This window comes from Nomascus leucogenys, chromosome 10 (genome assembly GCF_006542625.1).
Source record: "Nomascus leucogenys isolate Asia chromosome 10, Asia_NLE_v1, whole genome shotgun sequence".
Taxonomy (NCBI): Eukaryota; Metazoa; Chordata; class Mammalia; order Primates; family Hylobatidae; genus Nomascus; species Nomascus leucogenys.
In genome coordinates this window covers 99559090-99582109 of record NC_044390.1, presented here as the reverse complement: position 1 = coordinate 99582109, position 23020 = coordinate 99559090, and the positions used below count along the sequence as shown (strand labels likewise).

At 61.1% G+C, this 23020-nt stretch overlaps 1 protein-coding gene across 12 annotated transcripts in view; it reads right to left on the bottom strand.

The window, feature by feature from the left end:
- FBRSL1 (fibrosin like 1) overlaps positions 1 to 23020 on the bottom strand; it is a 96178-nt gene that overhangs the window by 50571 nt on the left and 22587 nt on the right. For all 12 annotated transcript variants that reach the window (XM_030821728.1, XM_030821723.1, XM_030821726.1 and 9 more), the window contains exons 3-4: positions 9604 to 9693; positions 6781 to 6816 (exon numbers count right to left, since the gene is read on the bottom strand). In XM_030821728.1, coding sequence (XP_030677588.1) covers positions 6781 to 6816; positions 9604 to 9693 — 126 coding nt within the window. The remainder of the gene's footprint in view (positions 1 to 6780; positions 6817 to 9603; positions 9694 to 23020) is intronic.

The following is a 23020-nucleotide window of genomic DNA, read 5'->3' as shown; positions in this document are numbered from 1 at the left end:
TCATGAGGCCCCTCCAGGCCGGGGTCCAACCCCTCCCCTAGAACCTGGGCTGGGGGGCTCTGACCTGCAGAATGTGCTGGAATGGTGCTGCCGGCCTGGCTGAGGCTCTGGGAGGGCTGGCCACAGCTGCCTGGGCCTTGAGCCACCGAGGCCCAGAAGCCAGGCACCTCAGCAAAGCCACCCTGAACCCTCCACCCAGCCCAGCCACCAGCCACCGTCCCCGGGAGACCCCAGTGAGCACAGTGCAGCATAGAGGAGCCACCCGGCTGAGCCTTGCTCAATTCTGACCCACAAAACGGGAGATCAAAGAGCACATGCCCGCTGTGGGGAGTGAGCCCTGTGTGGGCACATGCGGGGCAGGGAGGTGGCGAGGGGAACGGGGTGGACAGGGAGGGGACCAAATCTATCGGCCCCATCTGGACCCTGCCCTGACAGAGGGTGCGACAGGTGCAGCTGATGCCTGGGCCTCGGCTTCTGCATCTGCAGACGGAGGCGAGGCCTCTTCACGGACGTCACCTGTTTGCAATCAAATACCACAGGTGGAGGAGTCAGATGATCTAAATGCCATGGAGATGAAGGTGTTCCCACATGCAGACACTCCCTTCACCTGGGGCCCAACAACGCACGTGGCGTCCCACCCTCTCGCAGCCCATGGAGGCCAGGCCCGGAGCGGAGGCGGACAGCAGGACGGCTACCTCCCAGGACCCCAAGTCCCTGCTGCCCCCGTGCCGACCTCCCAGGGCTGAGTGGTGGTGCCTGGGCTGCTGGAACAAGCCAGGCCTGGACGCTGCCCCTCTTAGCACTGGGTGGGTCAGCCCCTTTGTCACTTAGCCCGGGGTGGTGGGGGATAGTGGCACTATCTGCACAGCCTCCCATCCTCTATGGCCCAGCGCTCCTGTACCCCTCCCTGTTCCCTGCCACAGCGGTGCCCGCCCGCCTCAGGTCCTGCACACATAGGCTTGCCCCTACCCAGACGCCCTGGCCTGCCCCTTCTGAGATGCTGCCCCGACCCTGGCCCACCTTCCTTCCAATCTGGCAGCTGCTGCTCTCTTTACCGACTGGCTCCTGTCCCCTCTGGAATGGCAGCTCCCTGAGGGCAGGGACCCTGTGTGACGTGCTCCTCACACCCCAGTGCCTGGCATGGAGCCCAGCCCAGAGTCAGCCTGTGCTGAAGTCACTGCCCTCAGGCACATGATCACCGTGGCATGGACGGACAGACGGGTGGCAGATGGGGGACAGGTGGTGGGTAAGTACATGGATGTGGGTGGGTGAAGATGGACAAATGGGTGGGCAGATGGGCACGCGCTGTGGCCACCACGGGCGAGGACATGGCTCAGCCCCCACCCCTACGGTCCCCACACAGCAGCCAGCCTGAAAGACCCTCCTATGCTCAGAGGTCGGGAGGAGACTAACTCTTTGACTCCAGGGAGAGGCTGGGTTGGGAGGAGACTGACTCTCTGACTCCAGGGAGAGGCTGGGTCAGCAGGAGACTGCAGTTCTGACTCCAGGGAGGGGCTGATGGGTTTTTATTGCTTCTGTACAAATTATGGCTGCTCAAAAGAGGCCCAAGGAGCCCCGTAATGAGTGTCATAAACCTGCCTCATAAAGACAGTGCCTGTATCGTGCCCTGGCACAGAGCGAGGGCAGCGGGACCCCAGTGGCTGGTGGGCATCTGCAGTGTCCCACCTGGCTGGGTCTCTGCCCCTCCCACCCACCTCCAGCCTCCCTGTCCCAGGCATGTCCCCAAGCACACAGGGTGGGCTCCTTCCTTAGGGGCCTCAGGGCCTCTCACCGGCCCCTGTTCAAACCTGTGCCTGCTTCGGCTGGCCTGGCCCCTCCTCCTGCCCACTTCTAGGCCTCTCTGTCCGGGGCCTGCCCCTGCCAACCTGGGCCCCCCTCCCACCCTCTTGTGCTACACTTAACACCCCGCCTGGGGCAGCGACTCCTTGGCTTCCCTTACCCGGGTCTTTCCCATCTTTCTCCCCATGTGCATGCCCGGCCATGGCCACGCTCAGCACACATGGGCTGGAGGGGAGGCAAGGGGACGGATTTCTCCACACCTCAGTTTGTGCAGGGTGGGCGTCTGTGACCCTGACGGAGGGCCTCGCCAGTGGGGACAGGAAGGGCCTGGGGGGGCTGCAGCCAAGTGGGCGCTACTGGGGGCAGAGGAGGGCATGTGGGCATAGCCATGCAGGCGACTTTTCTTGACGGGCACAAGGGGCTGGGCAGCCGCATGGAGGACAATCCTGGGTGGGCGAGGCCGAGTGGTGAGGGAGGTCTGAGGGTCTCAGCTCCCGGTCACTGAGGTGGGTGGCCCCATTGGCCTCTCTGGGCCTGTGACCCTGTCCGGAGATCGGGATGATGTGGTAACTAAATGCCACGTGCAGGGTAAGATGGGTCCCTGAGGCCTGGGCCTCACCATGGGCTGCTACCACCACCCTGCAGCTCACCCGGTCCCTCACTCTGGCCCCTGCTGGCCAAAGGCCCTTCCAGAACATTCTGTGCACGGGTGTGGGAGGGCAAGCCAGGGTCCTGTGCCAGCAGGAATGGCTCCAACCCCAGCAGGCTCTTATGGATCCTCATTCTGTCTAATCAATCCACCAGCCCCCGCCACGCTGAAGTCAGTCACCATATCCTTGGGTGGAAGCATCTTGACCTTACAGCACTGACGGTGGCTGAGAAGGCCAAACCATACACTCGGGGCAGAAGCTGCTGAGGATGAGCAATAGCTGGGGCTTTGCTGGCCACCGATGTGGACAAAATTACACCACTTTAAAGACGGTTCATAAAACCAGACCAGGTGACGAATGCCCGTGCCGCTCAGCAACACAGGAGGCTGCTGGCCTGGCTGTGCCTCATTAGGCCAGAGGCCCCAGTCACAGATAGGCAGGTGGCAAGGGGTGCACACGTGCACAACACGCAATGCCACACGCACAACACGCAACGCCATGTGCACAACACACAACGCCACACGCACAACACGCAACGCCATGTGCACAACACAATGCCACACGCACAACACGCAACGCCACACGCACAACACGCAACGCCATGTGCACAACACACAACGCCACACGCACAACATGCAACGCCACACGCACAACACGCAACGCCACACGCACAACACGCAACGCCACACGCACAACACAACGCCACACGCACAACACGCAACGCCATGTGCACAACACACAACGCCACACGCACAACATGCAATGCCACACGCACAACACGCAATGCCACACGCACAACACGCAACGCCACACGCACAACACACAACGCCAAGTGCACAACACGCGACGCCAAGTGCACAACACGCAACACCACACGCACAACACGCAATGCCATGTGCACAACACGCAATGCCATGTGCACAACACGCAACGCCACACGCACAACACGCAATGCCATGTGCACAACACGCAATGCCACGTGCACAACACGCAACGCCACGCGCACAACACGCACACCACACGCACAACACGCAATGCCACACGCACAACACACAACGCCAAGTGCACAACACACAACGCCAAATGCACAACACGCAACACCACACGCACAACACGCAATGCCACACGCACAACACACAACGCCACATGCACAACACGCAACGCCAAATGCACAACACGCAACACCACACGCACAACACACAATACCACATGCACAACATGCAAACACACAAACACAGGTCACACACACACGCGGGTGCACACACACACACACACACACACACACAGAGGCCCAGAGAGGAACCCGTGACACTGTTCGACAAGGCAACGCACAGCCCCATGCAGCCCACCACACGGGGGTACCGCAGACACGAGCTGCACACAGGACAGGCACAGACCCACCCAAAGCACATGCACACACGCACGCACACACATACACACATGCACATGCACACACATGCTTACACACGCACGGCAGCCTCAGCCTAGGGAGCACCCTGGGAGTCTGAGGGCCTCAGGGAAGTCCCGAACCCCCACTGGTGGGTCCCAGGCTCCAGCACAATCCAGACCCTCGCCCGGGCCCCGTCCTGCTCCTGGGTCCTGTCCTGCTCCTGGGTCCTGTCCTGCTCCTGGGTCCTGTCCTGCTCCTGGGCATGCGTCCCGTGGGGCTGGTTCTGGGTCCTCCACCCCTGGGGTGGTCTGGCCTCCACCTGCCTCCAGTCCTCAGTGCCGGGGAAGAGCACTTCCGAGGAGGCCGGGCACCTCCCTGCTGTCCGCCTGGAGCCCAGGCTCTCACCTGCACCCCCCAACACACTGGACACAAGGGACCCCCAGGGCTGACATCATGGGCAACTGCGGGCCACACTGGACCAAGGCCCCGGGCGCACACCTGCACACGGCAGGGCCCATCTGTATGCACAAGGGTCTGAAACACAGGTGTGTGTGTGCCGGGGCCCAGTGCACACACACAGGACCCAGTGCACACACACAGAACCCCTCAGGGTCCTCCCAGGCTCCTGCGGCTTGGAGGGGAACCCCAACCCCGGTGCAGCAGGCTGGCCCCTCCCCCCACCCCCACCCCCACCCCGCCATCTGTCACTTCTGTGCCTCGGCTGTGGGGGTTAAGCTGCAAGCAGCTGGCAAGTTAACGACGGGCTTTCTCAGGAAACAGAGTGCTCTGGGGAGAAGACTTGAATAGTGAGTGGAGACCCAGAAGCAGAAGGGCACCCAGTGGCTCAGGGCAGAGAGACCCAGGTGCCCTAGGGGCCTCAGACCAGCTGGGGTGGCCACAGGAGGTGGCCACATACACACCTCACCAGCAACAGGGGGCAGAGCCCACCTTCCAGAGCTTAAGACCCGGCCCCTCCCCCTGACCCACAGTGAGCCGGCAGGAGCCCTGCCCAGCACTCGGCGATGTCACCGACACTCACAGTCTGGCACCTATGCGGGGAGCACAGTCCTCCTCCTGCCCATGGAGGCTGCATCTGGGCACCCCACTTGGCCCAGGTGCCTCCCAGCAGCCGGAGCCAGGTGGCCTTAGCCCATTTCCACACTGACCCCGAACACGCACACCAGGAGCTGGCCTGTCAGGACACCACCCAGAGAAGGGCGGAGAAGTGTCAGCATACTCACGACGATGGCTGTCAGGACACCCACAGCAACCTCTGAGGGGTTGCCCCCACGCACAGGCGACAACAGCAAGGCTGCCTGAGACCCCACGCAGCACAGGAGGAAGGAAAGCCCCAGGAAGAGGCCCCCTGGGCGGGGCAGCCGCTCCAGAAACCATTGCCCAGAAGTGAGCTCCAGCCACCCCAGGTCAAAGGCTCATGGCCTCTGGGCCAAACCAGGTGAGAGGCCAAAGGCAGAGCCCAGGGTGGCAGAGAAGAGCCCAGGGTGGCAGAGAAGAGCCCAGGGTGGCAGAGCCGAGCCCAGGATGGCAGAGAAGAGCCCAGGGTGGCAGAGCTGAGCCCAGGATGGCAGAGCCGAGACCAGGGTGGCAGAGCCGAGACCAGGGTGGCAGAGAAGAGCCCAGGGCTTTAGACAGACCCTCAGGTGAAAGGGCAGCCTCAGGGGAGCTGGGGTGGGGGTGCGAAGGGCCTGGCTGGGCCCCTGCCGTGACCCAGCCAAGTGGCCAATTCCTGCCCATGATCTTGGGTCCAGGGATCATGGGGTCCACTCCTGGCCTGTGGCGGCGCTGCCCATGCCACTCCCTTGCCGCTTCCTGCTCTGCCACCAGCAGAAGCTGCGGGACGGAGACAGTGGGGGGCTGTCCCCACCAGGCTGTGTCCCCTCTGGCCTGGCCACACTGGGTCATTCATGGTTTAATTACACACCCCACAGAAAGCTACTGTGGTTTAGTGAGGGAGCCTCTCCGGCCTGGAAATTGTGGGGGGCTGCAGGGATGGGGTGGGCGGAGTCCAGGCCCCTACCCTCCCACGAGCTGAGCAGGCCGTCAATCTGTAGAAATGGCTTTTATGGAGCTCTGGGTTTTACGATGTCATTAATGTTCCTCCTGATACTTAAGGGAAAATGAAACACAGTCATGAGGAGGGCAGGGGACAGCGGTGATAGGGGCCGGGGAGATAGCGCTGGGCCTCCAGGTCCGGGGGGCAGGGGTCGGCGCCCAGCCTCCCAGGCCATTCCCACAGTAAGTCTAGGCACATGTGCAAGGAGCCCTCCACCGTGCCATGTGCACCCACAGGGAGGTACGGCACACCCTGAAACACACCCACTCCCCCCGGGCACACACCCGCTCCCCCCGGGCACACACCCGTCATGAAGCCCGCACACAGGTCTCCTTCCCCCTGCCTGCCACCGGGTGCTGGCTCCCTGGGTGTTGCCCAGCCTGGGCTCAGGCCTCTCTGTCCGGGGTGAGGCAGGTGCCGGTCAGGGCATTGGAGGCAGCTGCTCACACCACGGGCACCTCCCACACCAAATGTCCCAGGCCCCCAACAGGACCCCAAGCAGCCCGGCCTTGGCCCTGCGGATCCCGGCACCCTTAGCCGCAGCTGGGGTCTGTGCAGGCTGACTACTCTGAGGCTCCTGGGAAGGCCACAGCCACAGGGCCAGCCCGTCCCCCTGGGGCAGCATGTCAGCCTGGGGGCCCCTGGCAAACCGTGAGCAGGACGCACCCCCAAATCTTCACTCTGGAGCTTGTCCGTCCCCCACCAGCCCCACAGTGGTTGAGGCCAGAACCAGCCTGGGGCTCCAGAGGGAAAGCGGGCACGGGACTGGGGTGAGCTAGGTTGTGGGGCCTCAGACAGGTGAGGTGGGGACCCGGTCCTAGGGCCCCGGGGGGACAAAGATGGAGGGGGGGTGCTGGGGGACTTACAGAGTAGCCTCTCCCCGAGACCGCATGCGCAGAACTCTGCAGGAAGGAAGAGGGGACAGTCAGTGAGGCTGCCGCTCGTACCAAACTCCCAGGGACGCACCCAATGGCTGCCCCGCAGCCCTCAACCCTGCCCCGCAGCCCCGCAGCCCTCAACCCTGCCCCGCAGCCCTCAGCCCTGCCCCGCAGCCCTCAACCCTGCCCCACAGCCCCACAGCCCTCAACCCTGCGCCACAGACCTCAACCCTGCCCTGCAGCCCTCAACCCTGCCCCACAGCCCCGCAGCCCTCAACCCTGCCCCACAGCCCCGCAGCCCTCAACCCTGCCCCACAGCCCTCAACCCTGCCCCACAGCCCCGCAGCCCTCAACCCTACCCCACAGCCCCACAGCCCTCAACCCTGCCCCCCCCACAGCCCCGCAGCCCTCAAACCTGCCCCACAGCCCCGCAGCCCTCAACCTGCCCCACAGCCCCGCAGCCCTCAACCTGCCCCACAGCCCTCAACCCTGCCCCGCAGCCCCACAGCCCCGCAGCCCTCAAACCTGCCCCACAGCCCCGCAGCCCTCAACCCTGCCCCACAGCCCTCAACCCTGCCCCACAGCCCCGCAGCCCCCAACCCTACCCCACAGCCCCACAGCCCCGCAGCCCTCAACCCTGCCCCACAGCCCTCAACCCTGCCCCACAGCCCCGGAGCCCTCAGCCCTGCCCCGAAGCCCTCAACCCTGCCCCGCAGCCCTCAACCCTGCCCCACAGCCCTGAAGCCCTCAACCCAGGTGGGGACAGGTCCAGATGCCTAGACCCAAGACCACCAGCGAGACATCCTCTCAGGCAGGGGCCACGAGGGCTGAGGCCACAGGGAGGAGGACAGAGCTAGGCGTCATGGTGGGGTCCTCCCCAGGGGCTGTCATCCTCCTGAGGGGCCCAGCCAGTCTGAGGCTCCCCTGCAGCAGCTCTGGGATCCAAACCCAAGGAGGTTCCCACAGGGACACCCTTGGCTAGTTCCCTGTCCCCAAGAGGGAAGGCCCCACCAGAAATGCTCCTCAGAGGAGGCAGGAAGACCTGGGGGAGGTCAGCCCAGGGCCCCAGCTTCTGCTGACCTCCCTCCATGCCCACCCACCAGAGGGGTCCACAGTTGCAGGACTTCGGGGAAGGTGCCCTGGCTAGACAAGGAAGGCTTCTGGGAGGAGGTGCCAGATGGAGCCCTCAAAGGAGGGTTCATCACAGGGGCCTGACAGGTGGCGGGGGTCGGGGCTGGGGGATGGCAGCTGGGGGCCCCTCAGACATCAGGGCACGCTCTGGTCTGCAGGGGCTGCTGGGGCCCCCCACACGTTTGGATCCCTCTGGCTCGAGTGGGTGTTGTGAGGTCTTCAGGACAAAGGTGTGGATCACACCAGCTACATACTCGGACCACCAGGGCCTCCCCCAGCAGGAAGGGTGGGGAAACAGGCTCAGGGCTACTGTAGTGGATGGGGTGGGTCACTGAGCTGGGCAGGGTGGGGCTCACAGAGAGGGTCCAGAGCAGCCTGGGGAGTGGGGGTCAGATGCAAAGATCCAACACCCCCTCTGAGGGGTGGGGCAGAGGAAGAAAAGGAGGGCTATGGGGCTAGCTGAGGGCAGCCCTCCACTCTCCCAAATCAATCCACGACCCCCGCTGCAGAGTCAGGGAGGGCACCCCCTCCCCTTCCCCAGACAGACCCTTGCCGGGGACAGGTCAGCTCCTGAAGGGCCACAGGGTGTCAGGGGACAGAGCCCAAGGCCCTGCGCCCCGATGGGCCCACCTGCCAGCTCCTGGCTGCCAGACAGTTGGGAGGCCTTTGTTGCCCCGAGTTTGAGCCTCAGCCCCAGCTGCTGTGTTGTGCCCAGAATGTGACTTCCTTCACCAGGGGCTGGCAATTAGAGGACGAACCAGGGCAGCAGTGGCCCCAGGTAATTCCCAGCCTATTTTCCTAACTTGTGGCAATGAGATGGGGAGCCAGGCAGTGAGGCCTTCATTTAAATGATAATGAGATGCCTCAAGTTCCATTCAGCAGAAACTTCCCCACCGCCCCGCCCCCTGCACCTGCAGGAGCCGGGGGAAAAGGTGCCAACGGCCTCCTCCTGGCCCGGCCCGCTGGGGTGCTCCGCCTCCGCCCCGGCCCAGCCGGATGCTCCCATGGCCGTGCTATCAGGGTCCAGCCCTGTCACTGGCCAAATCCCGCATGACAGCCTAAGTGTGGGGGGTCCTGGCCCCCTGGGGACCTGGGGCCCAGGAGCCTCTCTCAGGGACACCAAAGGCATGTCCTGACCCAGGTCAGTGTGTGCCTCCGCCTGGCACGGGCACATCGGGAGCCAGGACGGGACACTCGGCCCAGACCTGCTCAGGGTGAAAGAAGCACCTTCCACTGACATTTAACAAACCCTGGCTCCTGCTGCCCGCCACACTCCGCCTGTCTCCCGTCCCAGCCCACGGGGCAGGTGGGTGTCCCCAGCAGCAGGGCAGGACCCACGGCAGCCCAGGCGTCCCCACTGGCGGCCCATCTCAAGGCTCGGTGGCCATCCGCCTGCCCTCCACCCCCAGGCCAGCGGTGCAGGAGCAGCGTCCAAGGCTTAACATTTTGTGCCCTGGGCTCCTGCCAGCTCACTCACCATTTCTTCATTTAACTCTCCTAACAGGAAAGTCCTAATGAGTAAAAAATCATGCTTTAACGAAGGCAAAATGCTAACTGCTAAGACAAAGCCTTATGGGAAACCGGGCCCTAACCAGCGGCTTCCTGGACGCCTTGTGCAGGGCGCAGCGGGCAGGCGGCCCAGAGTCAGGAGTCTCTGGGCGCGGACAGCTGGGTACTCACATCGCTGAGCGGGTCCCGGGAGCTGGTGGCTTCAAGGACGCTGTCGTCGTCACTGTCCCGGTCGCCCCCTTTGGACACGGTGACTTTCATCTGGGACAGAGAGAGACACTGTCTCAGGCAAACCCCCACCTCACCACGTCCGCATCGGGGCCCCCTGGCTAGGGCTACATGCCTGCCCCCGGCACCCCGGCCCCAGGCGCCCCAACAGCCGCTGGGCGCTTTGGGATGTGACGAGCTGCGGTGGGCTGGGTCCCGGTCTGGGGGCAGGAGCAGCAGCAGGGCAGAGCTCTGCAGAGCCAGGAATGCCATCCCAGCTGACGGCGCACACACTGATAACACACTCTACCAGGACGGGGAGGACCTACCCAGGACCCACCGACTCAGTGACACAAGAACCGCCACGTGCTTGGAGCCGCCCCTCCCACAAGCCGCTGACTTTGAAGACATCCTGGGGGTGCTAGGGACCTCGGGCAGGGCCTCCGCCCGCACCCTGGCGTCTTCTCAGCCGCAACGGCCAGGCCACACCCTGGCTGGTTAGCACCACCCCATCCGGCCGTACAGGGCTATGACCTCCAGGCCGAGCCTCAGTGCCACCCACTGTCCCCTGGCTGTGCCCACACCACCTCCTTCGGTCGGCACCATCCCAGGGCAAGCAGCGAGGTGACGGTGGGACCTGCCTGTCCCTGGCCATGGGCCCTTGGGCCACTGCTCGGCCTCCCGGTGCCTCAGTTTCATCACCTGCAGAAGGGAGCACCCATACTCACTGCCCACCAGCACCACCTCTGACACCAGCCAACATGGGCGCCGCTGCATGCCAGGGCCTGGCCTGGGCGCTTTGCACACACTCACACATTTGCTCACACGGTGGCCCCGAGTAGAAACTATTTTCCTTTACATTTCACAGATGAGAAAACAGAGGTGCAGACAGGTTAAGGGACCACGCAGGGACCAGAACCTGAGCCCCGCATGTATTTAATTTTTTTTACTTGGAAATAATTTCAAACCTGCACAAAGTTGAGGGAAGTGAGAGGCCAGAGCTCCTGCTGGCCAGTGCCCAGCAGGGATGCCCTTGCACAGCCAGCTCCCAGCCTCCCGTGGAGGCCCAGCGGTCTCCCTCTCTGGCCACCTTGGATCTGGAACAATTCTGCACCTTGTGGTGACACGCCCCAGCACGTCTGGGCCCCCAGGCCTCGCATCCCAGGGCCCCTGGTGGGGCCCTTTACATTGAGTCACCCAAGTCAGGAGCACGCCCCAGCCCGGGGAAACCGGTCCCAGGACTGGCTGGTGTGGCTCGCTGCAGCCATGAGCCTGGTTCCCCGCCGACCTCAGGCTCAGCCAGAGGCCCGCTCTCTGCACCTCCTGCAGCAACAGGCCTCCCTGGGTGGCTGACAGGGTGCACACAAGGCAGACGGTGCCAGTGCGAATTAAGGGATGTCACCCAGGACCCTGAGGTCAAATGCCCCCAGCCCATGAGGTCCATCAAGCCACACAGTAGCAGGAGTCCACACTGGAGGAGGCCCCGGCCGGGCAGGCATGCAGCCCCAAGGAGTCTGAGCCTTACTGGGCAGGAGCTGGGGGCAGGGTGGTGGGCTAGTGACCTGCTCAGCTGCGCAGTAGCCCTCACGGGCCCTGGCCAGGCTGCCCGGCTCTTCCCGGCACTGTGGCCTCGGGCAAGCGACTGGCCTCCCCCAGCCTCCATTTCGGCATCTGTAACTGTAACATTCGGGAACCCCGGCAGGGCCCCTCGGTGCAATGAGGTTTAGGTGGAGGCGCGGCCTGTGCAGCGGAGCCTGGGGCCAGCACCTTCCAGGCCACCAGGTGTCACTGTTGTCACCAGCTGGACTCTCACAACCCCTCCTTTCTCACCCCCGGAGTTGGCACCGTAGTCCCAGCTGGGCAGCCCTGCCCACCGGGTCCCACACTTGCTGCCCTGCTGGGGCCATCAAGGGTTCTGTCCACCTCTGCAGGGAGCCAAGGGTCCCACCCCTAGCGGTTCTCAACGCCGGGTCCCGGGAATGCATCATCGTCCCTCAGAGCCTGTCAGGAATGAGCTTCCAGGTCCACTCCAGGAACCGTGTATCACCGGCCCCCTGGGGAATCTGGCCATTGGCAATGGCCCCATGAGCCCTGCACTCACTGCTAGGGACAGAGGCTCAGGGCGGTACCTGGCAGCGACGGGAAAGGCTGCCACAGGGCTGCTGAGTACAGTGGTGCAGGCTGCTCACTGCCCAAGGACACCCAGCTGATGGGAAGGGAGGCGGGGCTAAGATACACCCACACAGCTGAGCCGTGAGGAGTAGGGCACCTCTCTACACTTCACACCCACACGACAGCCACCTCCGGTCAGGGCTGGGCGCAGACGGAACAGTCACCCCCATGCCACAGAGGGGCTTGGCAGGCTGCCCTGCGTGTGCTCCTCCCAAACCCGGAGGCCCCGAGAGGTGGCCAGGCAGGCCGTGGGGTGGGGTCTCTTCCCCTTCCTCGGGTGGCCGGTTTTAGCTCTGAAAGTTCCATGTCTCAAAAAACCCTGTAGAACTGGGAACCTGTGTCCTGGTCACCCCACTCTGTCCCCAGGCAGGACCTCAAACAGCCAAGGTGGCTGCCCGCAGCCCAGCCGCTTCTCAGTGCTGCCCGCCAGCCACACCAGGGGCCGGGGAGGCCACACGTCCACTCCCAGCAGGAGCTGCAGGGACAAGATCACAGTCCCTGGATGACATGTCCACGTCTGGGGCCGGAGGGTGCCTCTTTTGCCCTGGAGGGTGGGCAGGAGCTACTGCACCTGTGCCCACCCTGGCCTTGTGGTCTGCCCACCTATTTGTCCACCCGTCCACCCGTCCACCCGACGCTTATGGAGCCCCGACGAGCCAGGCACCATTCTGGGCAGTGGGCAGAGCAGACCCAAGCCCCTGTCCTCCCAGAGTGACAAACGATCAACCGTTCCCAGTGCACACAGAAGGTGGCTCCGTCTGCCAGGCGGCAGGTGCCAGGGGAAAGGCAGCGCAGGCCGGGGAGGGCCCTGGACACAGCTCACTGATAGCGCCAATGGCCCAGCACACACGCTGCAGCCCTGAGGTGCCCTCCTCACGGGGCACCCTGCTGCTCCACCAAGCCTGTGCTTCCTGGGGTGGGGGAAGAAGGCTGAGTCTGTCCAGTTATGTCAGCAGGTGGGGCGTGTGGCAGGACCAGGGCGGGAGGAACAGCTCCCTGTGGGCCAGCGTGGGGCGCCCATCAGTTTCTGAGACGTCACCACCCAAACCACAGCTGATGGAAGCCACTAACAGTTTAACAGCCGGCTTCAAATTTCCTGAACCCTCAGCAACCTGCTCCTGCACTCCACTGGGTGGCTGCAGACCAGCCGCTGGTGGGACCAGGAGCACTGGGGCCCTGAGGGTTCTGGCAGTAACCGCAGGAACATGGTGGCTCCAGGTGCAGAGAGCCCCTCCCCCCGGGTCCCCTCCCCTCACCAACCCCCTCCCTCCACACCGTCCCCCAGTTCCAGGCTGCACGTCCAAAAATCACTGCCTCTGGGTTGCCCACAGAAATATGGTTCCACCGGGAGGCTCAGGCTCAGTCGGGGGCTCAGGTGTGGCCTGGCCTGTCCGGGACTAGTGCCCTTGAGTTGTCCTGTTGCTGGGAAGGGGCCAGAGGGACGGGAGCCAGCAGTGGCCCCACCATGCAGCCAGGAAACCCTCTGGGGTGCACGAGACCCGCAGGCACACACACCGCCCCGCACACACACTGCTCCAGGCTGAGGGGCCGCGCCAGCCGCACACAGAGACCCACGCAGACCCACAGGCACCTGCCGGCACACACACCGCCCCAGGCTGAGGGGCCATGCTGGCCGCATACACGCACCCACACCCCTCTCCACCACAGCAGTCACACTGGCCCTGTACACACCGCGCCCCATGCACAGGGACTCATCGCCCCACCTGCTCCCCAGACCCACCCCAAGGCTCTGAGCACACACTGTCCTGCGCAGGCCCCGCCCAAAGTGGAGCACCCAAAAGGCCCCACACCAGCCCCCGCGTCCCCTTGTGCAGACTGAGCAGAAGGTGCCCTCCCAGGGAACATGCAACGGTCAGGGCAAATGCACATACCACATATACGGCATTGTGGAAATGGCAGCCCTGGAGTGGAGCAGTGCACAACTCTGACAGCCGTACTCTGCAGCCCTGGTGAAGCCTCACACCAATTGGATCACACCAGGGGGACTCTCACACCCCATCCCATGCTGTCACATTCAGACAAGGACTATCCTACAGGGGCATGAACTGAGACTGGCCGGCCATGATGCCTCCAGCCTCTGCACCTGCAGGCCTGGGAGCAAGGGTGAGAGTTGGGGGCTGCCTGGGCTGCTATTCTAATGCAGACCCTGGAGAACCCTGAGAAGGGGCCTACGGCTTCCTCAGACCTGCCAGGCCAAGGACAGGCCCCCTGGGAGATTGGGCAGAGGTCAGGCCCCCACACCCCCTAGTTGGGCTGGGCCACAGTTCCAGCAGGAGACAGGAACGCGACGCCCCTGCAGAAATGGAGCACAGGTATGCAGGGGCGGAGCTGCCACCATCCTGTGTCTGAGTGTAAATGCGTGTGGACACAGCGCACCCCTTCCCCAGCCCCGCAGCCTGCGCTCCCTCCTCCTTGCAGCTCCCGCTTCCTCTTAAGGAGCTGAGCCCTAGAACATGGCTCCTTGCCCAGTGCAAACAGTGCTCCCTCGGGGAGCTTTCAGGACTCCTGGGCCTCCCCCAGGGACTGGACATCATGGATCTGGACTTGAGACTTTCCAAGTTCCCCACCCACCAAGGTTGAGAAGCCTCAGGGGACTGCAGTGGGTGTCCAGCTCCCTGGCTCAGGGCAGGGCAGAGCAAAGAGGGCGTGGCTGCTTTTGTCCACAACACTCCATTTCCCCACCTCCCACAGTCCCTACCAGCTCCCAGCTGGTCCTGGTTTCCTGTGTGTTTTGGAAGCCCGCAAAGCCGTCCCTGAATCCTGAGAGCAGGTGCCTGGCACAACTGTGGGTGGGTGGTACCTCTCTCTGCTGCCTTCCCTCCCGAAGGGACAATCCCAGAGCCTTCACAGTGTCTCCAGGCCTGGTTGAACCATGGATGGTGACTATGGGCCCCTCATATTCAGCAAGAGCAGAGCCCAACTCTGGGGCCCCTCCATCCCGAACCTGCCCGGGCCACAGGGACTTGCAGGCAGACGCTACGCCCTGCCCTCAGCCCTACCACAGTCCCCTGTCGCTACCTCCTGGGGGCTGGGCTCATGTCCCTGGTCGGGAGGAGCCGACGTGGCACCCATAGTAGGTGACACCAGCGACCGCATCCTGCTCTGTTTTATGGACTGTTGTCCTCACCCTCGGGCGTTTGGAGGGCAGAGGCTTTGTGGCGGTCACTGGTGCTGCTCCAAAACTTGTACTCCCAAGGTGAGCCTGATGGGGAAAAGAAGTGACCCAGTTCCGGGGTCAACCTGAGCAGGGGCTGCCTCGGGAAAATCGCCATCTGCAAAGAAAGAGATGGGAGAGCCCTGAGGAGCGCCCCAGACAGCAGGAGCAGCCAGGGAAAGGGAGCTCTCCCACAGCTGCTGGAGGGGTGCAAGGAGGGTGTGCTGGAGGGGTGCAAGGAGGGTGTGCTGGAGGGGTGCAAGGAGGGTGTGCTGGAGGGGTGCAAGGAGGGTGTGCTGGAGGGGTGCAAGGAGGGTGTGCTGGAGGGGTGCAAGGAGGGTGTGCTGGAGGGGTGCAAGGAGGGTGTGCTGGAGGGGTGCAAGGAGGGTGTGCTGGAGGGGTGCAAGGAAGGCTGTGTACCTGCTGGTGGGGGCACTGGAAGGGGGGCCCAACTTCCTCACCACCCATCCACGCTGCCTGCACAGCCTCTGGGCTCTCTCCCACACATACTCAACCTATAACCCTCAGACTGGAGGAGTAGCCACTTTTTTTTTTTTTTTTTTTTTTTTTGAGACAGAGTCTTGCCCAGGCTGGAGTGCAGTGGTGAGATCTCGGCTCACTGCAACCTCTGCCTCCCGCGTTCAAGCAATTCTCTGCCTCAGCCTCTCTAGTAGCTGGGATTACAGGCACTTGCCACCATACCCCGCTAAGTTTTGTATTTTTAGTAGAGATGGGGTTTCACCATCTTGGCCAGACTGGTCTTGAACTCCTGACTTCGTGATCCACTTGCCTCGGCCTCCCAAAGTGCTGGGATTACAGGCGTGAGCCACTGTGCCCAGCCAGGGGTAGCCACTTCTTAGCACCCACAGCTCAAAGCTCAGGCTGGAGTCACATTGAGCTGAAAGCAGCACCTACTGGTGAGGTCTGGCACTGCAACCCAGCTGTATGAGACTGTATAGCCTATGGGAGGGAGAACGACTCTGAGCTGGGAGTCGGGAGTCAGAAGCTCCAGAATGAGGGAAACTCTGTCGTCTGTCTCCAGGACCCTGGTATTAGCAAAGCATGCCATCCCCTCCTCCAGGCTAACACCACACAGTGTGGCTGTGGCCCTGCTTCTTCCTGAAACCATTCCTGACACTCCCCTCACTCCATATGCCAACCAGGCTAGGTAAAGAGCTCCTCCAGGCTCCCACAGTCCCCTAAGTGTCTCTCTAAAAGAGAAGTGGGGTTGCTTGTTTCTGTCTCTCTCTTCAATAGACTGTGAGCACCCAGTGGGCAGGGGCTGTCTTTTATCCTTGCCTACCTAGCACAGGCAGACACAGTAAAGAGGGACTCAGGCAATGTTTGGGAGAGACCAAGTGTTCCCTGAGTCAGCACAGTGTCAGGGAGCAGGATACTGCCCGCCAAGTGTGGGACACTCTGGTACACTGCTCCACCTTCTTCTATTGCGATTCAGATGGGTGGATGGATGGACAAACGGGTACATGAATGGGTGCATGGGTGGATAGATGGACAGACGGGTGGATGGATGAATGCATGGGTGTCTGGATAGATGTATGGGTGGCTGGATGGACAGATGGGTGGATGATGGATGCATAGATGGATGGATGGACGGGTAGATGGGTGGATGCATGGGTGGATGGATGGACAGACAGGTGGATGGGTGGATGGATGGATGTGTGGATGCATGGGTGGATGGATGCAAGGGTGAATATGGATGCATGGGTGGATGGATGGACAGACAGGTGGGTGGATGGACAGACGGGTGGATGGAAGGACAGATAGGTGGATGGATGGATGCACGGGTGGATGGACAGATGGGTAGATGGATGGATGCATGGGTGGATGCATGGACAGACGGGTGGATGGGTGGATGGATGGACAGATGGGTAGATGGATGGATGCACAAGTGGATGGATGGATGGATGCATGCATGCATGGTGGATGGATGGACAGATGGATGATGGACACATGGGTAGATGGATGGACAGATGGGTGGATGGATGGACAGATGGGTGGATGGATGGATGAGATACACTACAGATGGGTAGATGATGGATGCATGGGTGGATGGATGGACAGACAGGTGGATGGATGGACAGATGGGTGGATGGATGGATGAGATACACTACAGATGATATGAGGGATGCTGGCTGAGTTAAGGCCTAGGAGATGCATTGCCAGCAGGCTCTTGGGACACTAGTGTGTGTGGGCAAGTGCAGGTGAGTGTCTGCAAGGCCCTGCCTGTGCAGTCCTGTGTGCTGGAGGAGGGGTGGGAGCAGAAGCTATGCTCTGTGTCAGAGTGGACTCCAGCAGGTGTGTGCTGCCAGGTCTGGAGTTGGGACCTCTGGACTCCTGGGCTCCACCACTTTTGCTGGGACCACCTGGGCTGCATCATTTGGTCTTGCTCAATTGGCGCCCTATCTGTCCAACAGAAGAATGACCTAATTCAAGCCACTGCCACCTCCTCCTGAACAGCTGCAGCAGCCTCCCGACAGGCGCCACCACCCCCACAACCGTGCTGCCTCCCCCACGAGTTTGTAAAAACACAGGAGCTCACGTTGTTCCCTGGCTTAAAACCCTCAGTGGTTTCCCTCTGTATGAGACCAGGCCCCTCCTTAGCCCTGTCTGCCCACCCCATGCCCGCTGGGCTCCTCAGGCACACACCATCAGAGGCCTGGGTGGCTGCACCCTCTACCCAGAGTGCTCTTCCCTGATCGCCTGGTCTAACGGTGCCTTCTCTCCTTCCCAGGCATGGCTGTGCTCACACTCAGAACAGTCTCCACTTGCTCTGCTGTCGTCCCAGTTATAATTTAACTTCCCAAGGGCAGCACGGTCACTTGTCTTGTTTGTCGCTGCAGCCCCGGGCCCAGAACAGGGGCTGAATGACCAAAAGTACAAAGTGGATGCCAGTCGGAAGAGCTTTCCCGACCAGAGTGAGGCTGGGAAAGCAGAGGTGGCCACACTCACCCCGGACCGGCCCGCCCCAGGCTGTGGGGAGCAGTACCTGCCAGGCCCAGGTGCTCAGCCTTCCTCTTCCACTCCCACCTAACAGCACCCTGGCTGGTGTGGCCCCCAGCCCTGCTGAGTGGCCCCTTCCCCTGGACCAACTCTTGGTTTGTAGGAGGGCCCTGTCAGGTGGGAGGAAGCTCTAGGACCCTGTCACCCAGCCTGCTGCTCCCGGCAGGTGGCAGGCCCAGGCCCAGTGTCTAAGGCACTGATTAACCGAGTGCCTCTCTCCACAGGCCCTGCACAGGAGGATCCTTGCCTGGCAACCAGGACAAAGATGAGCCTCTAGCGTCTGGGCCTCAAACCAGCCAGGCTGGGTCCAGGAGGCGGGAGAAATTACTCTGAGAATTCATAACAATAAAAGCAGGAATCGATATCATCATGGCAGCTATGTAGACAGCACAAACCTTGCACGTTAGCTTCATTTTATCATCTCAACAACCCGAAAACAAATGGACTATTTAGTAACATCCCCATTTTACAGATAGGAAAACTGAGGCTGAGAAAGCTGCCCTCCAGGGAATGGCCCAGGGTACAGATTCCACAACAAAGCCAAGCCACTGGCCTTGAACCCTGGTCCAGCTGCTCACTGTGTGGACCTTGGCCAAGCTCTTTAGAGGCGGCTTTTTTTCTTCAGCAAACGGGAATAGTTACAGGGTTGCAGTTAAACAAGCTGATGCGTGTTAACCGGTGGAAATGTGCCTGGTACAATCAGAAAAGACTTCAAGTGTTAGGCTGGTGACAGGGTGCTGAGCGGGCTGGGGGAGGTGGCACTGAAGACGGTAAACATGGACATCCAGAAACTCCATCTAACAGATGTAAGACTCTTCAGATTATCTAAGCCGGGCGTGGTGGTTCACGCCTGTTCCCAGCACTTTGGGAGGCTGAGGCGGGTGAATCACCTGAGGTCAGGAGTTCAAGACCAGGCTGGCCAACATGGTGAAACCCCATCTCTACTAAAAATACAAAAATTAGCTGGGCGTGGTGGCACTTGCCTGTGATCCCAGCTACTCAGGAAGCTGAGGCAGGAGAACTGCTTGAACCTGGGAGGCGGAGCTTGCACAAGATCGTGCCACTGCACTCCAGCCTGGGTGATACAGCAAGACTGTCTCAAAAAAAAAAAAAAAAAAAAAAAAAAAAAAAGACTATCCGGATTATCTATTTCATCTTGGGTCAGTTTTGTTTTCCAAGTAATTTGCCCACTTCACCTAAGCTCTTGAATTTGTTGGAATAAAATTGTCCCCATTTCACCTCTTTCGTGTCTATGGTGCCTATAATGATACTTCCCCTTTTGTTCCTAATATTCATGATTTGTGTTTTCTTTTTCTGATTGATCTAGCTAGGGATTTCTCAACTTTGTTAATGTTTTCAAAGAACACCTTTTGGCTTTGTTCATTTCCTCTATTGTCTGTTTCCTACCTTATATTTTCTCTTTTTTTTTTTTTTTTTTGGGACAGAGTCTCGCTCTGTTGCCCAGGCTGGAGTGCAGTGGCGTGATCTCAGCTCACTGCAAGCTCCACCTCGTGGGTTCAAGTGATTGTCATGCCTCAGCCTCCCAAGCAGCTGGGACTGCAGGCGTGTGCCACCATGCCCAGCTAATTTTTTGCATTTTTAGTAGAGACAGGTTTCACCATGTTGGCCAGGCTGGTCTTGAACTCCTGACCTCAAGTGATCCACCCTCCTTGGGGTCCCAAAGTGCTGGGATTACAGGCGTGAGCCACCACACCTGGCCTGCCTCATTAATTTCTGTATTTCTGTTCTTGTCTATACTATGGCTTTCCTTTATAGGTTTACAAACCTTCCTTTTTTTTTTTTTTTTTTTTTTTTTTGGTTTCTTAAGGTAAAATCTTAAGATTCTAGATCTTTCTTCTTTTCTAATATAGGCACAAGCTAGTTTTCCTTTAAGCATTGCTTTAGCTGCATCCCACAAATTTGGATGTAGTATTCCTTATTTTCTAGTGAAATTCAGCTCAGAGGGAGATTCAGGAGGTGGAAGCTAAGGACCCGCCTGGCTGGGTGTGCTGGGTGGGAGGACAGGGGAGTGAGGAGAGGAGAATGACTGTCAACTTCTAGCCCTGTCTTCTGAGTGGTTCCAGGTTCACCCACTGAAATGGGGAAAGACAGAAGCTGGTGTGTCTGGTTTGTCCGTGCCAAGTGAGGGGTGCATCCTGGGTCTTGGCAAGACACTCTGGCCTGATGCATGAGGGCGCTCAAGCCATAGAGCTGATGAGGTAGAGGATGAGGAGACAGACAGCAGGCACCTGGGAACAGCATCGGCATGAGATAAGCACTCACAGAGGGTATATTGTTCTGGACCCCCCACACCTCCCTGCTGCCAGCCCTGTGGTCACTGGGCGCAGAAGCCGCCAGTCTAAACTCAAGTGTTGTAAATGTAAGACACCTGCTGGCTTTCCTAGACGCAGTACAAAAAAAGAGTAAAAAAGATCTGATAATTTTTATATAGATTACATTGTTGAAATACTATTTTCAGAGTACGTGGAGTGAAATGCAATACTTTATTAAAATGACTTTTACTTATTTCTTCTTAACTCTGTATGTGGCTGCCCTAGGAGAGTCCAGGGCCCCACCCACCCCTGCTGGATGAGAAGCTGCACTCTGCCAGGTCCCAGGGTTCACCCAGGGAGCCCTCCAGGTTGTGTACCGGCCCTAAGAGAGGCTTCTTGCCAAATCCCTGCACTGTGGCCGGGCCTGTGGCCCAGCATGGAAACCCTTCTCCCTTGGAGTCTCCCCACAGCTTTGTGAACTGCTAAGGATGTCCCCTATCACTGCAGCTTCCGGCTGGAGGAGGATGGCCGGTGGCCTCAGCCGGGTCAATGCCAGTCCAGCTCAGTCCGGTACTGTGGTCCTGGGCCACCAGGGAAGACGCCAGGGAGGCCAGAAAGATCCTGGGTCAGGCCGCAGCCCTGCTCAGATTCCTCCGAGGCCCCAGGACTCCCCCTGGACTTCTGGGCGGCCCTGGGTCTCCCTCGGGCACCTGCGGGTGGTCCTGCCTTCTGGCTTCTGCACATCCAGATGCCCCCCCGGCCCCCCACTCATGCCCTCTGCGTCTTTGCCCTCACCACAGTCGCCCAGCGCGTTATCCCAGCCTGTCTCCCCACACACAGAGGAGCCGAGCCCTGATGCTAGAACAGAGGCAGAGCTCATCATCCTCAGTGCCCAGACGAGGGTCCCGAATGAGCAAACGGGGAAGGCCCAGGAGGCGGTGTTTCCAACACGCAGGGCAGGGCCTGGGGGTGGGACTGTGGCTATTCACCTGCAGTGAGGGGTCCAGAGAGATGGGGCCCTCGGAAGAGGGTCGGCAGGCAGAGGCCCACGCACCAGGCGTGGATGATGGGCCAGGTGCCGGGAGCCCACCCATGCTCACACCCCTCCCTCCCTGGGGGCTGCTCAGCGATGGCTCATGGACTTGGCCTGACTTGGGGAGGACCCAAGGGCCTTAGAGCTCCAGGCCCCCATGGGGTTGGCCCCACCGCCACAGTCTGTGTCACCCATCTTCCAGGAACCCACCCCGACCTCCCCTTCTCCTCCCCCAACAACAAACCAACCACTGCCCCCGTCTGCTGTGGGCTCTGCAGGAACACGCCTCCGCCTCTCCCAGAAGGCTCACACCCTCCCCACAACCCCTTCTGCAAATGGGAGGGGACCAGCCTGCCTGTGCCAACAACAGCAAGGTGGGCAGAGGCCCCCGCAGAGGTGACCAGAGGGCTGATGGTCACTAAAGCACTGCACCCAGGCCCCAGTCTCCAGAGGGGTTCCTGAGGCAGCAACAGGGTCTCTAGTCAGGCAGCGGGCAGCCTCCCCCAGATCCCCACTGTCACCCCCCGGAAGACACCTCCATCCTTAACCTTCAGGCTGGGCTGCCCCCACCCCCTCTACAGCAGCCAGGACCCAAGCCCATCTCCCTGGGCAGGCGCAGCCCCACTGAGTACCGACCCCTTCCAGAAACAAGGGAACAAGCCATGTCCCACCCAGGCTTCAGGCTCCAACCTGTGCCTGTGACGGGAGCCAAATCCCACCTGCCAGAGGCCCCGCAGGCCTGCAGCTGCACCTTCTGGTTAGCAAAGCGAGTCATAAAAATTAGAACTGACCACCAACATTTCAACGTTGCCGAATCCAGAGAAACCTAGATTTCCAGCTCTTCAGAAACATCAAAGATCTGGCCACACAAAATCTGCATTTCCCAGGGCGACGCCTGACAGCAGTGTCCCCACCAGGGCGTGGGCCCCAGGATACAACACAGATGTCCAGCACCATAGGGCCCTGGTGTCTCTGCCCTCTCCATGGCGACACCCCAACCCCAGGCCAGTGCAGACAGTGGGTTCGAGCTGGAGGCTGCAGGGTCATGGCCAGGCCTTGTGAGCCCTTCTGGGTCCTGAATGTTTCCTCCACAGGTGTCCTCTCCACCCCCAGCTGCTGGCCACGGGGACCCAGGCTGCAGTTTTCCGCCCTCCTCAGCCCTCCCTGGCAGCCTGGCCTTCCCCATTAAGGGGCAGCCAAGTGCCACTGCTCAGCTCCAGCATGGATGGCCCCTCTCCACTCCCTCAGGCCGTTCGGGCCTGCCCCAGACACGGCTCTACTCACTCCGCCCCATCTGTACTCACAGAAGCCCGGGGGTGGGGGTGGGGGCCTGAACGTGGAAGGAGGGCAGGAGGCTGTTTAAATCATCACTGTCCCCCATGCATGACAACGGGGACGTGTGAAGGCAACTTCAGCCCCTCTGCGAGGCAATGGCTTGTGTGGGCGACTCTGAGATGGCACCGCCCTCCAAGCCCGCACCTCAAGTGTGCCAGGTCCAGCCCGGAGCTCAGCCAGGGTGCCACAGCCAGGACTCAGCCCCTCCACGCCCCGGCCTTCCGTGAGCAGGACACAAGTACCTGACAGGCCGCGCAGAGGACGCTGGGCTGAACCACGCTCCCCCACGGGTGCCCAGGCCGCACAGAGGACCCTGGGCTGAACCACGCTCCCCCACGGGTGCCCAGGCCGCACAGAGGATGCTGGGCTGAA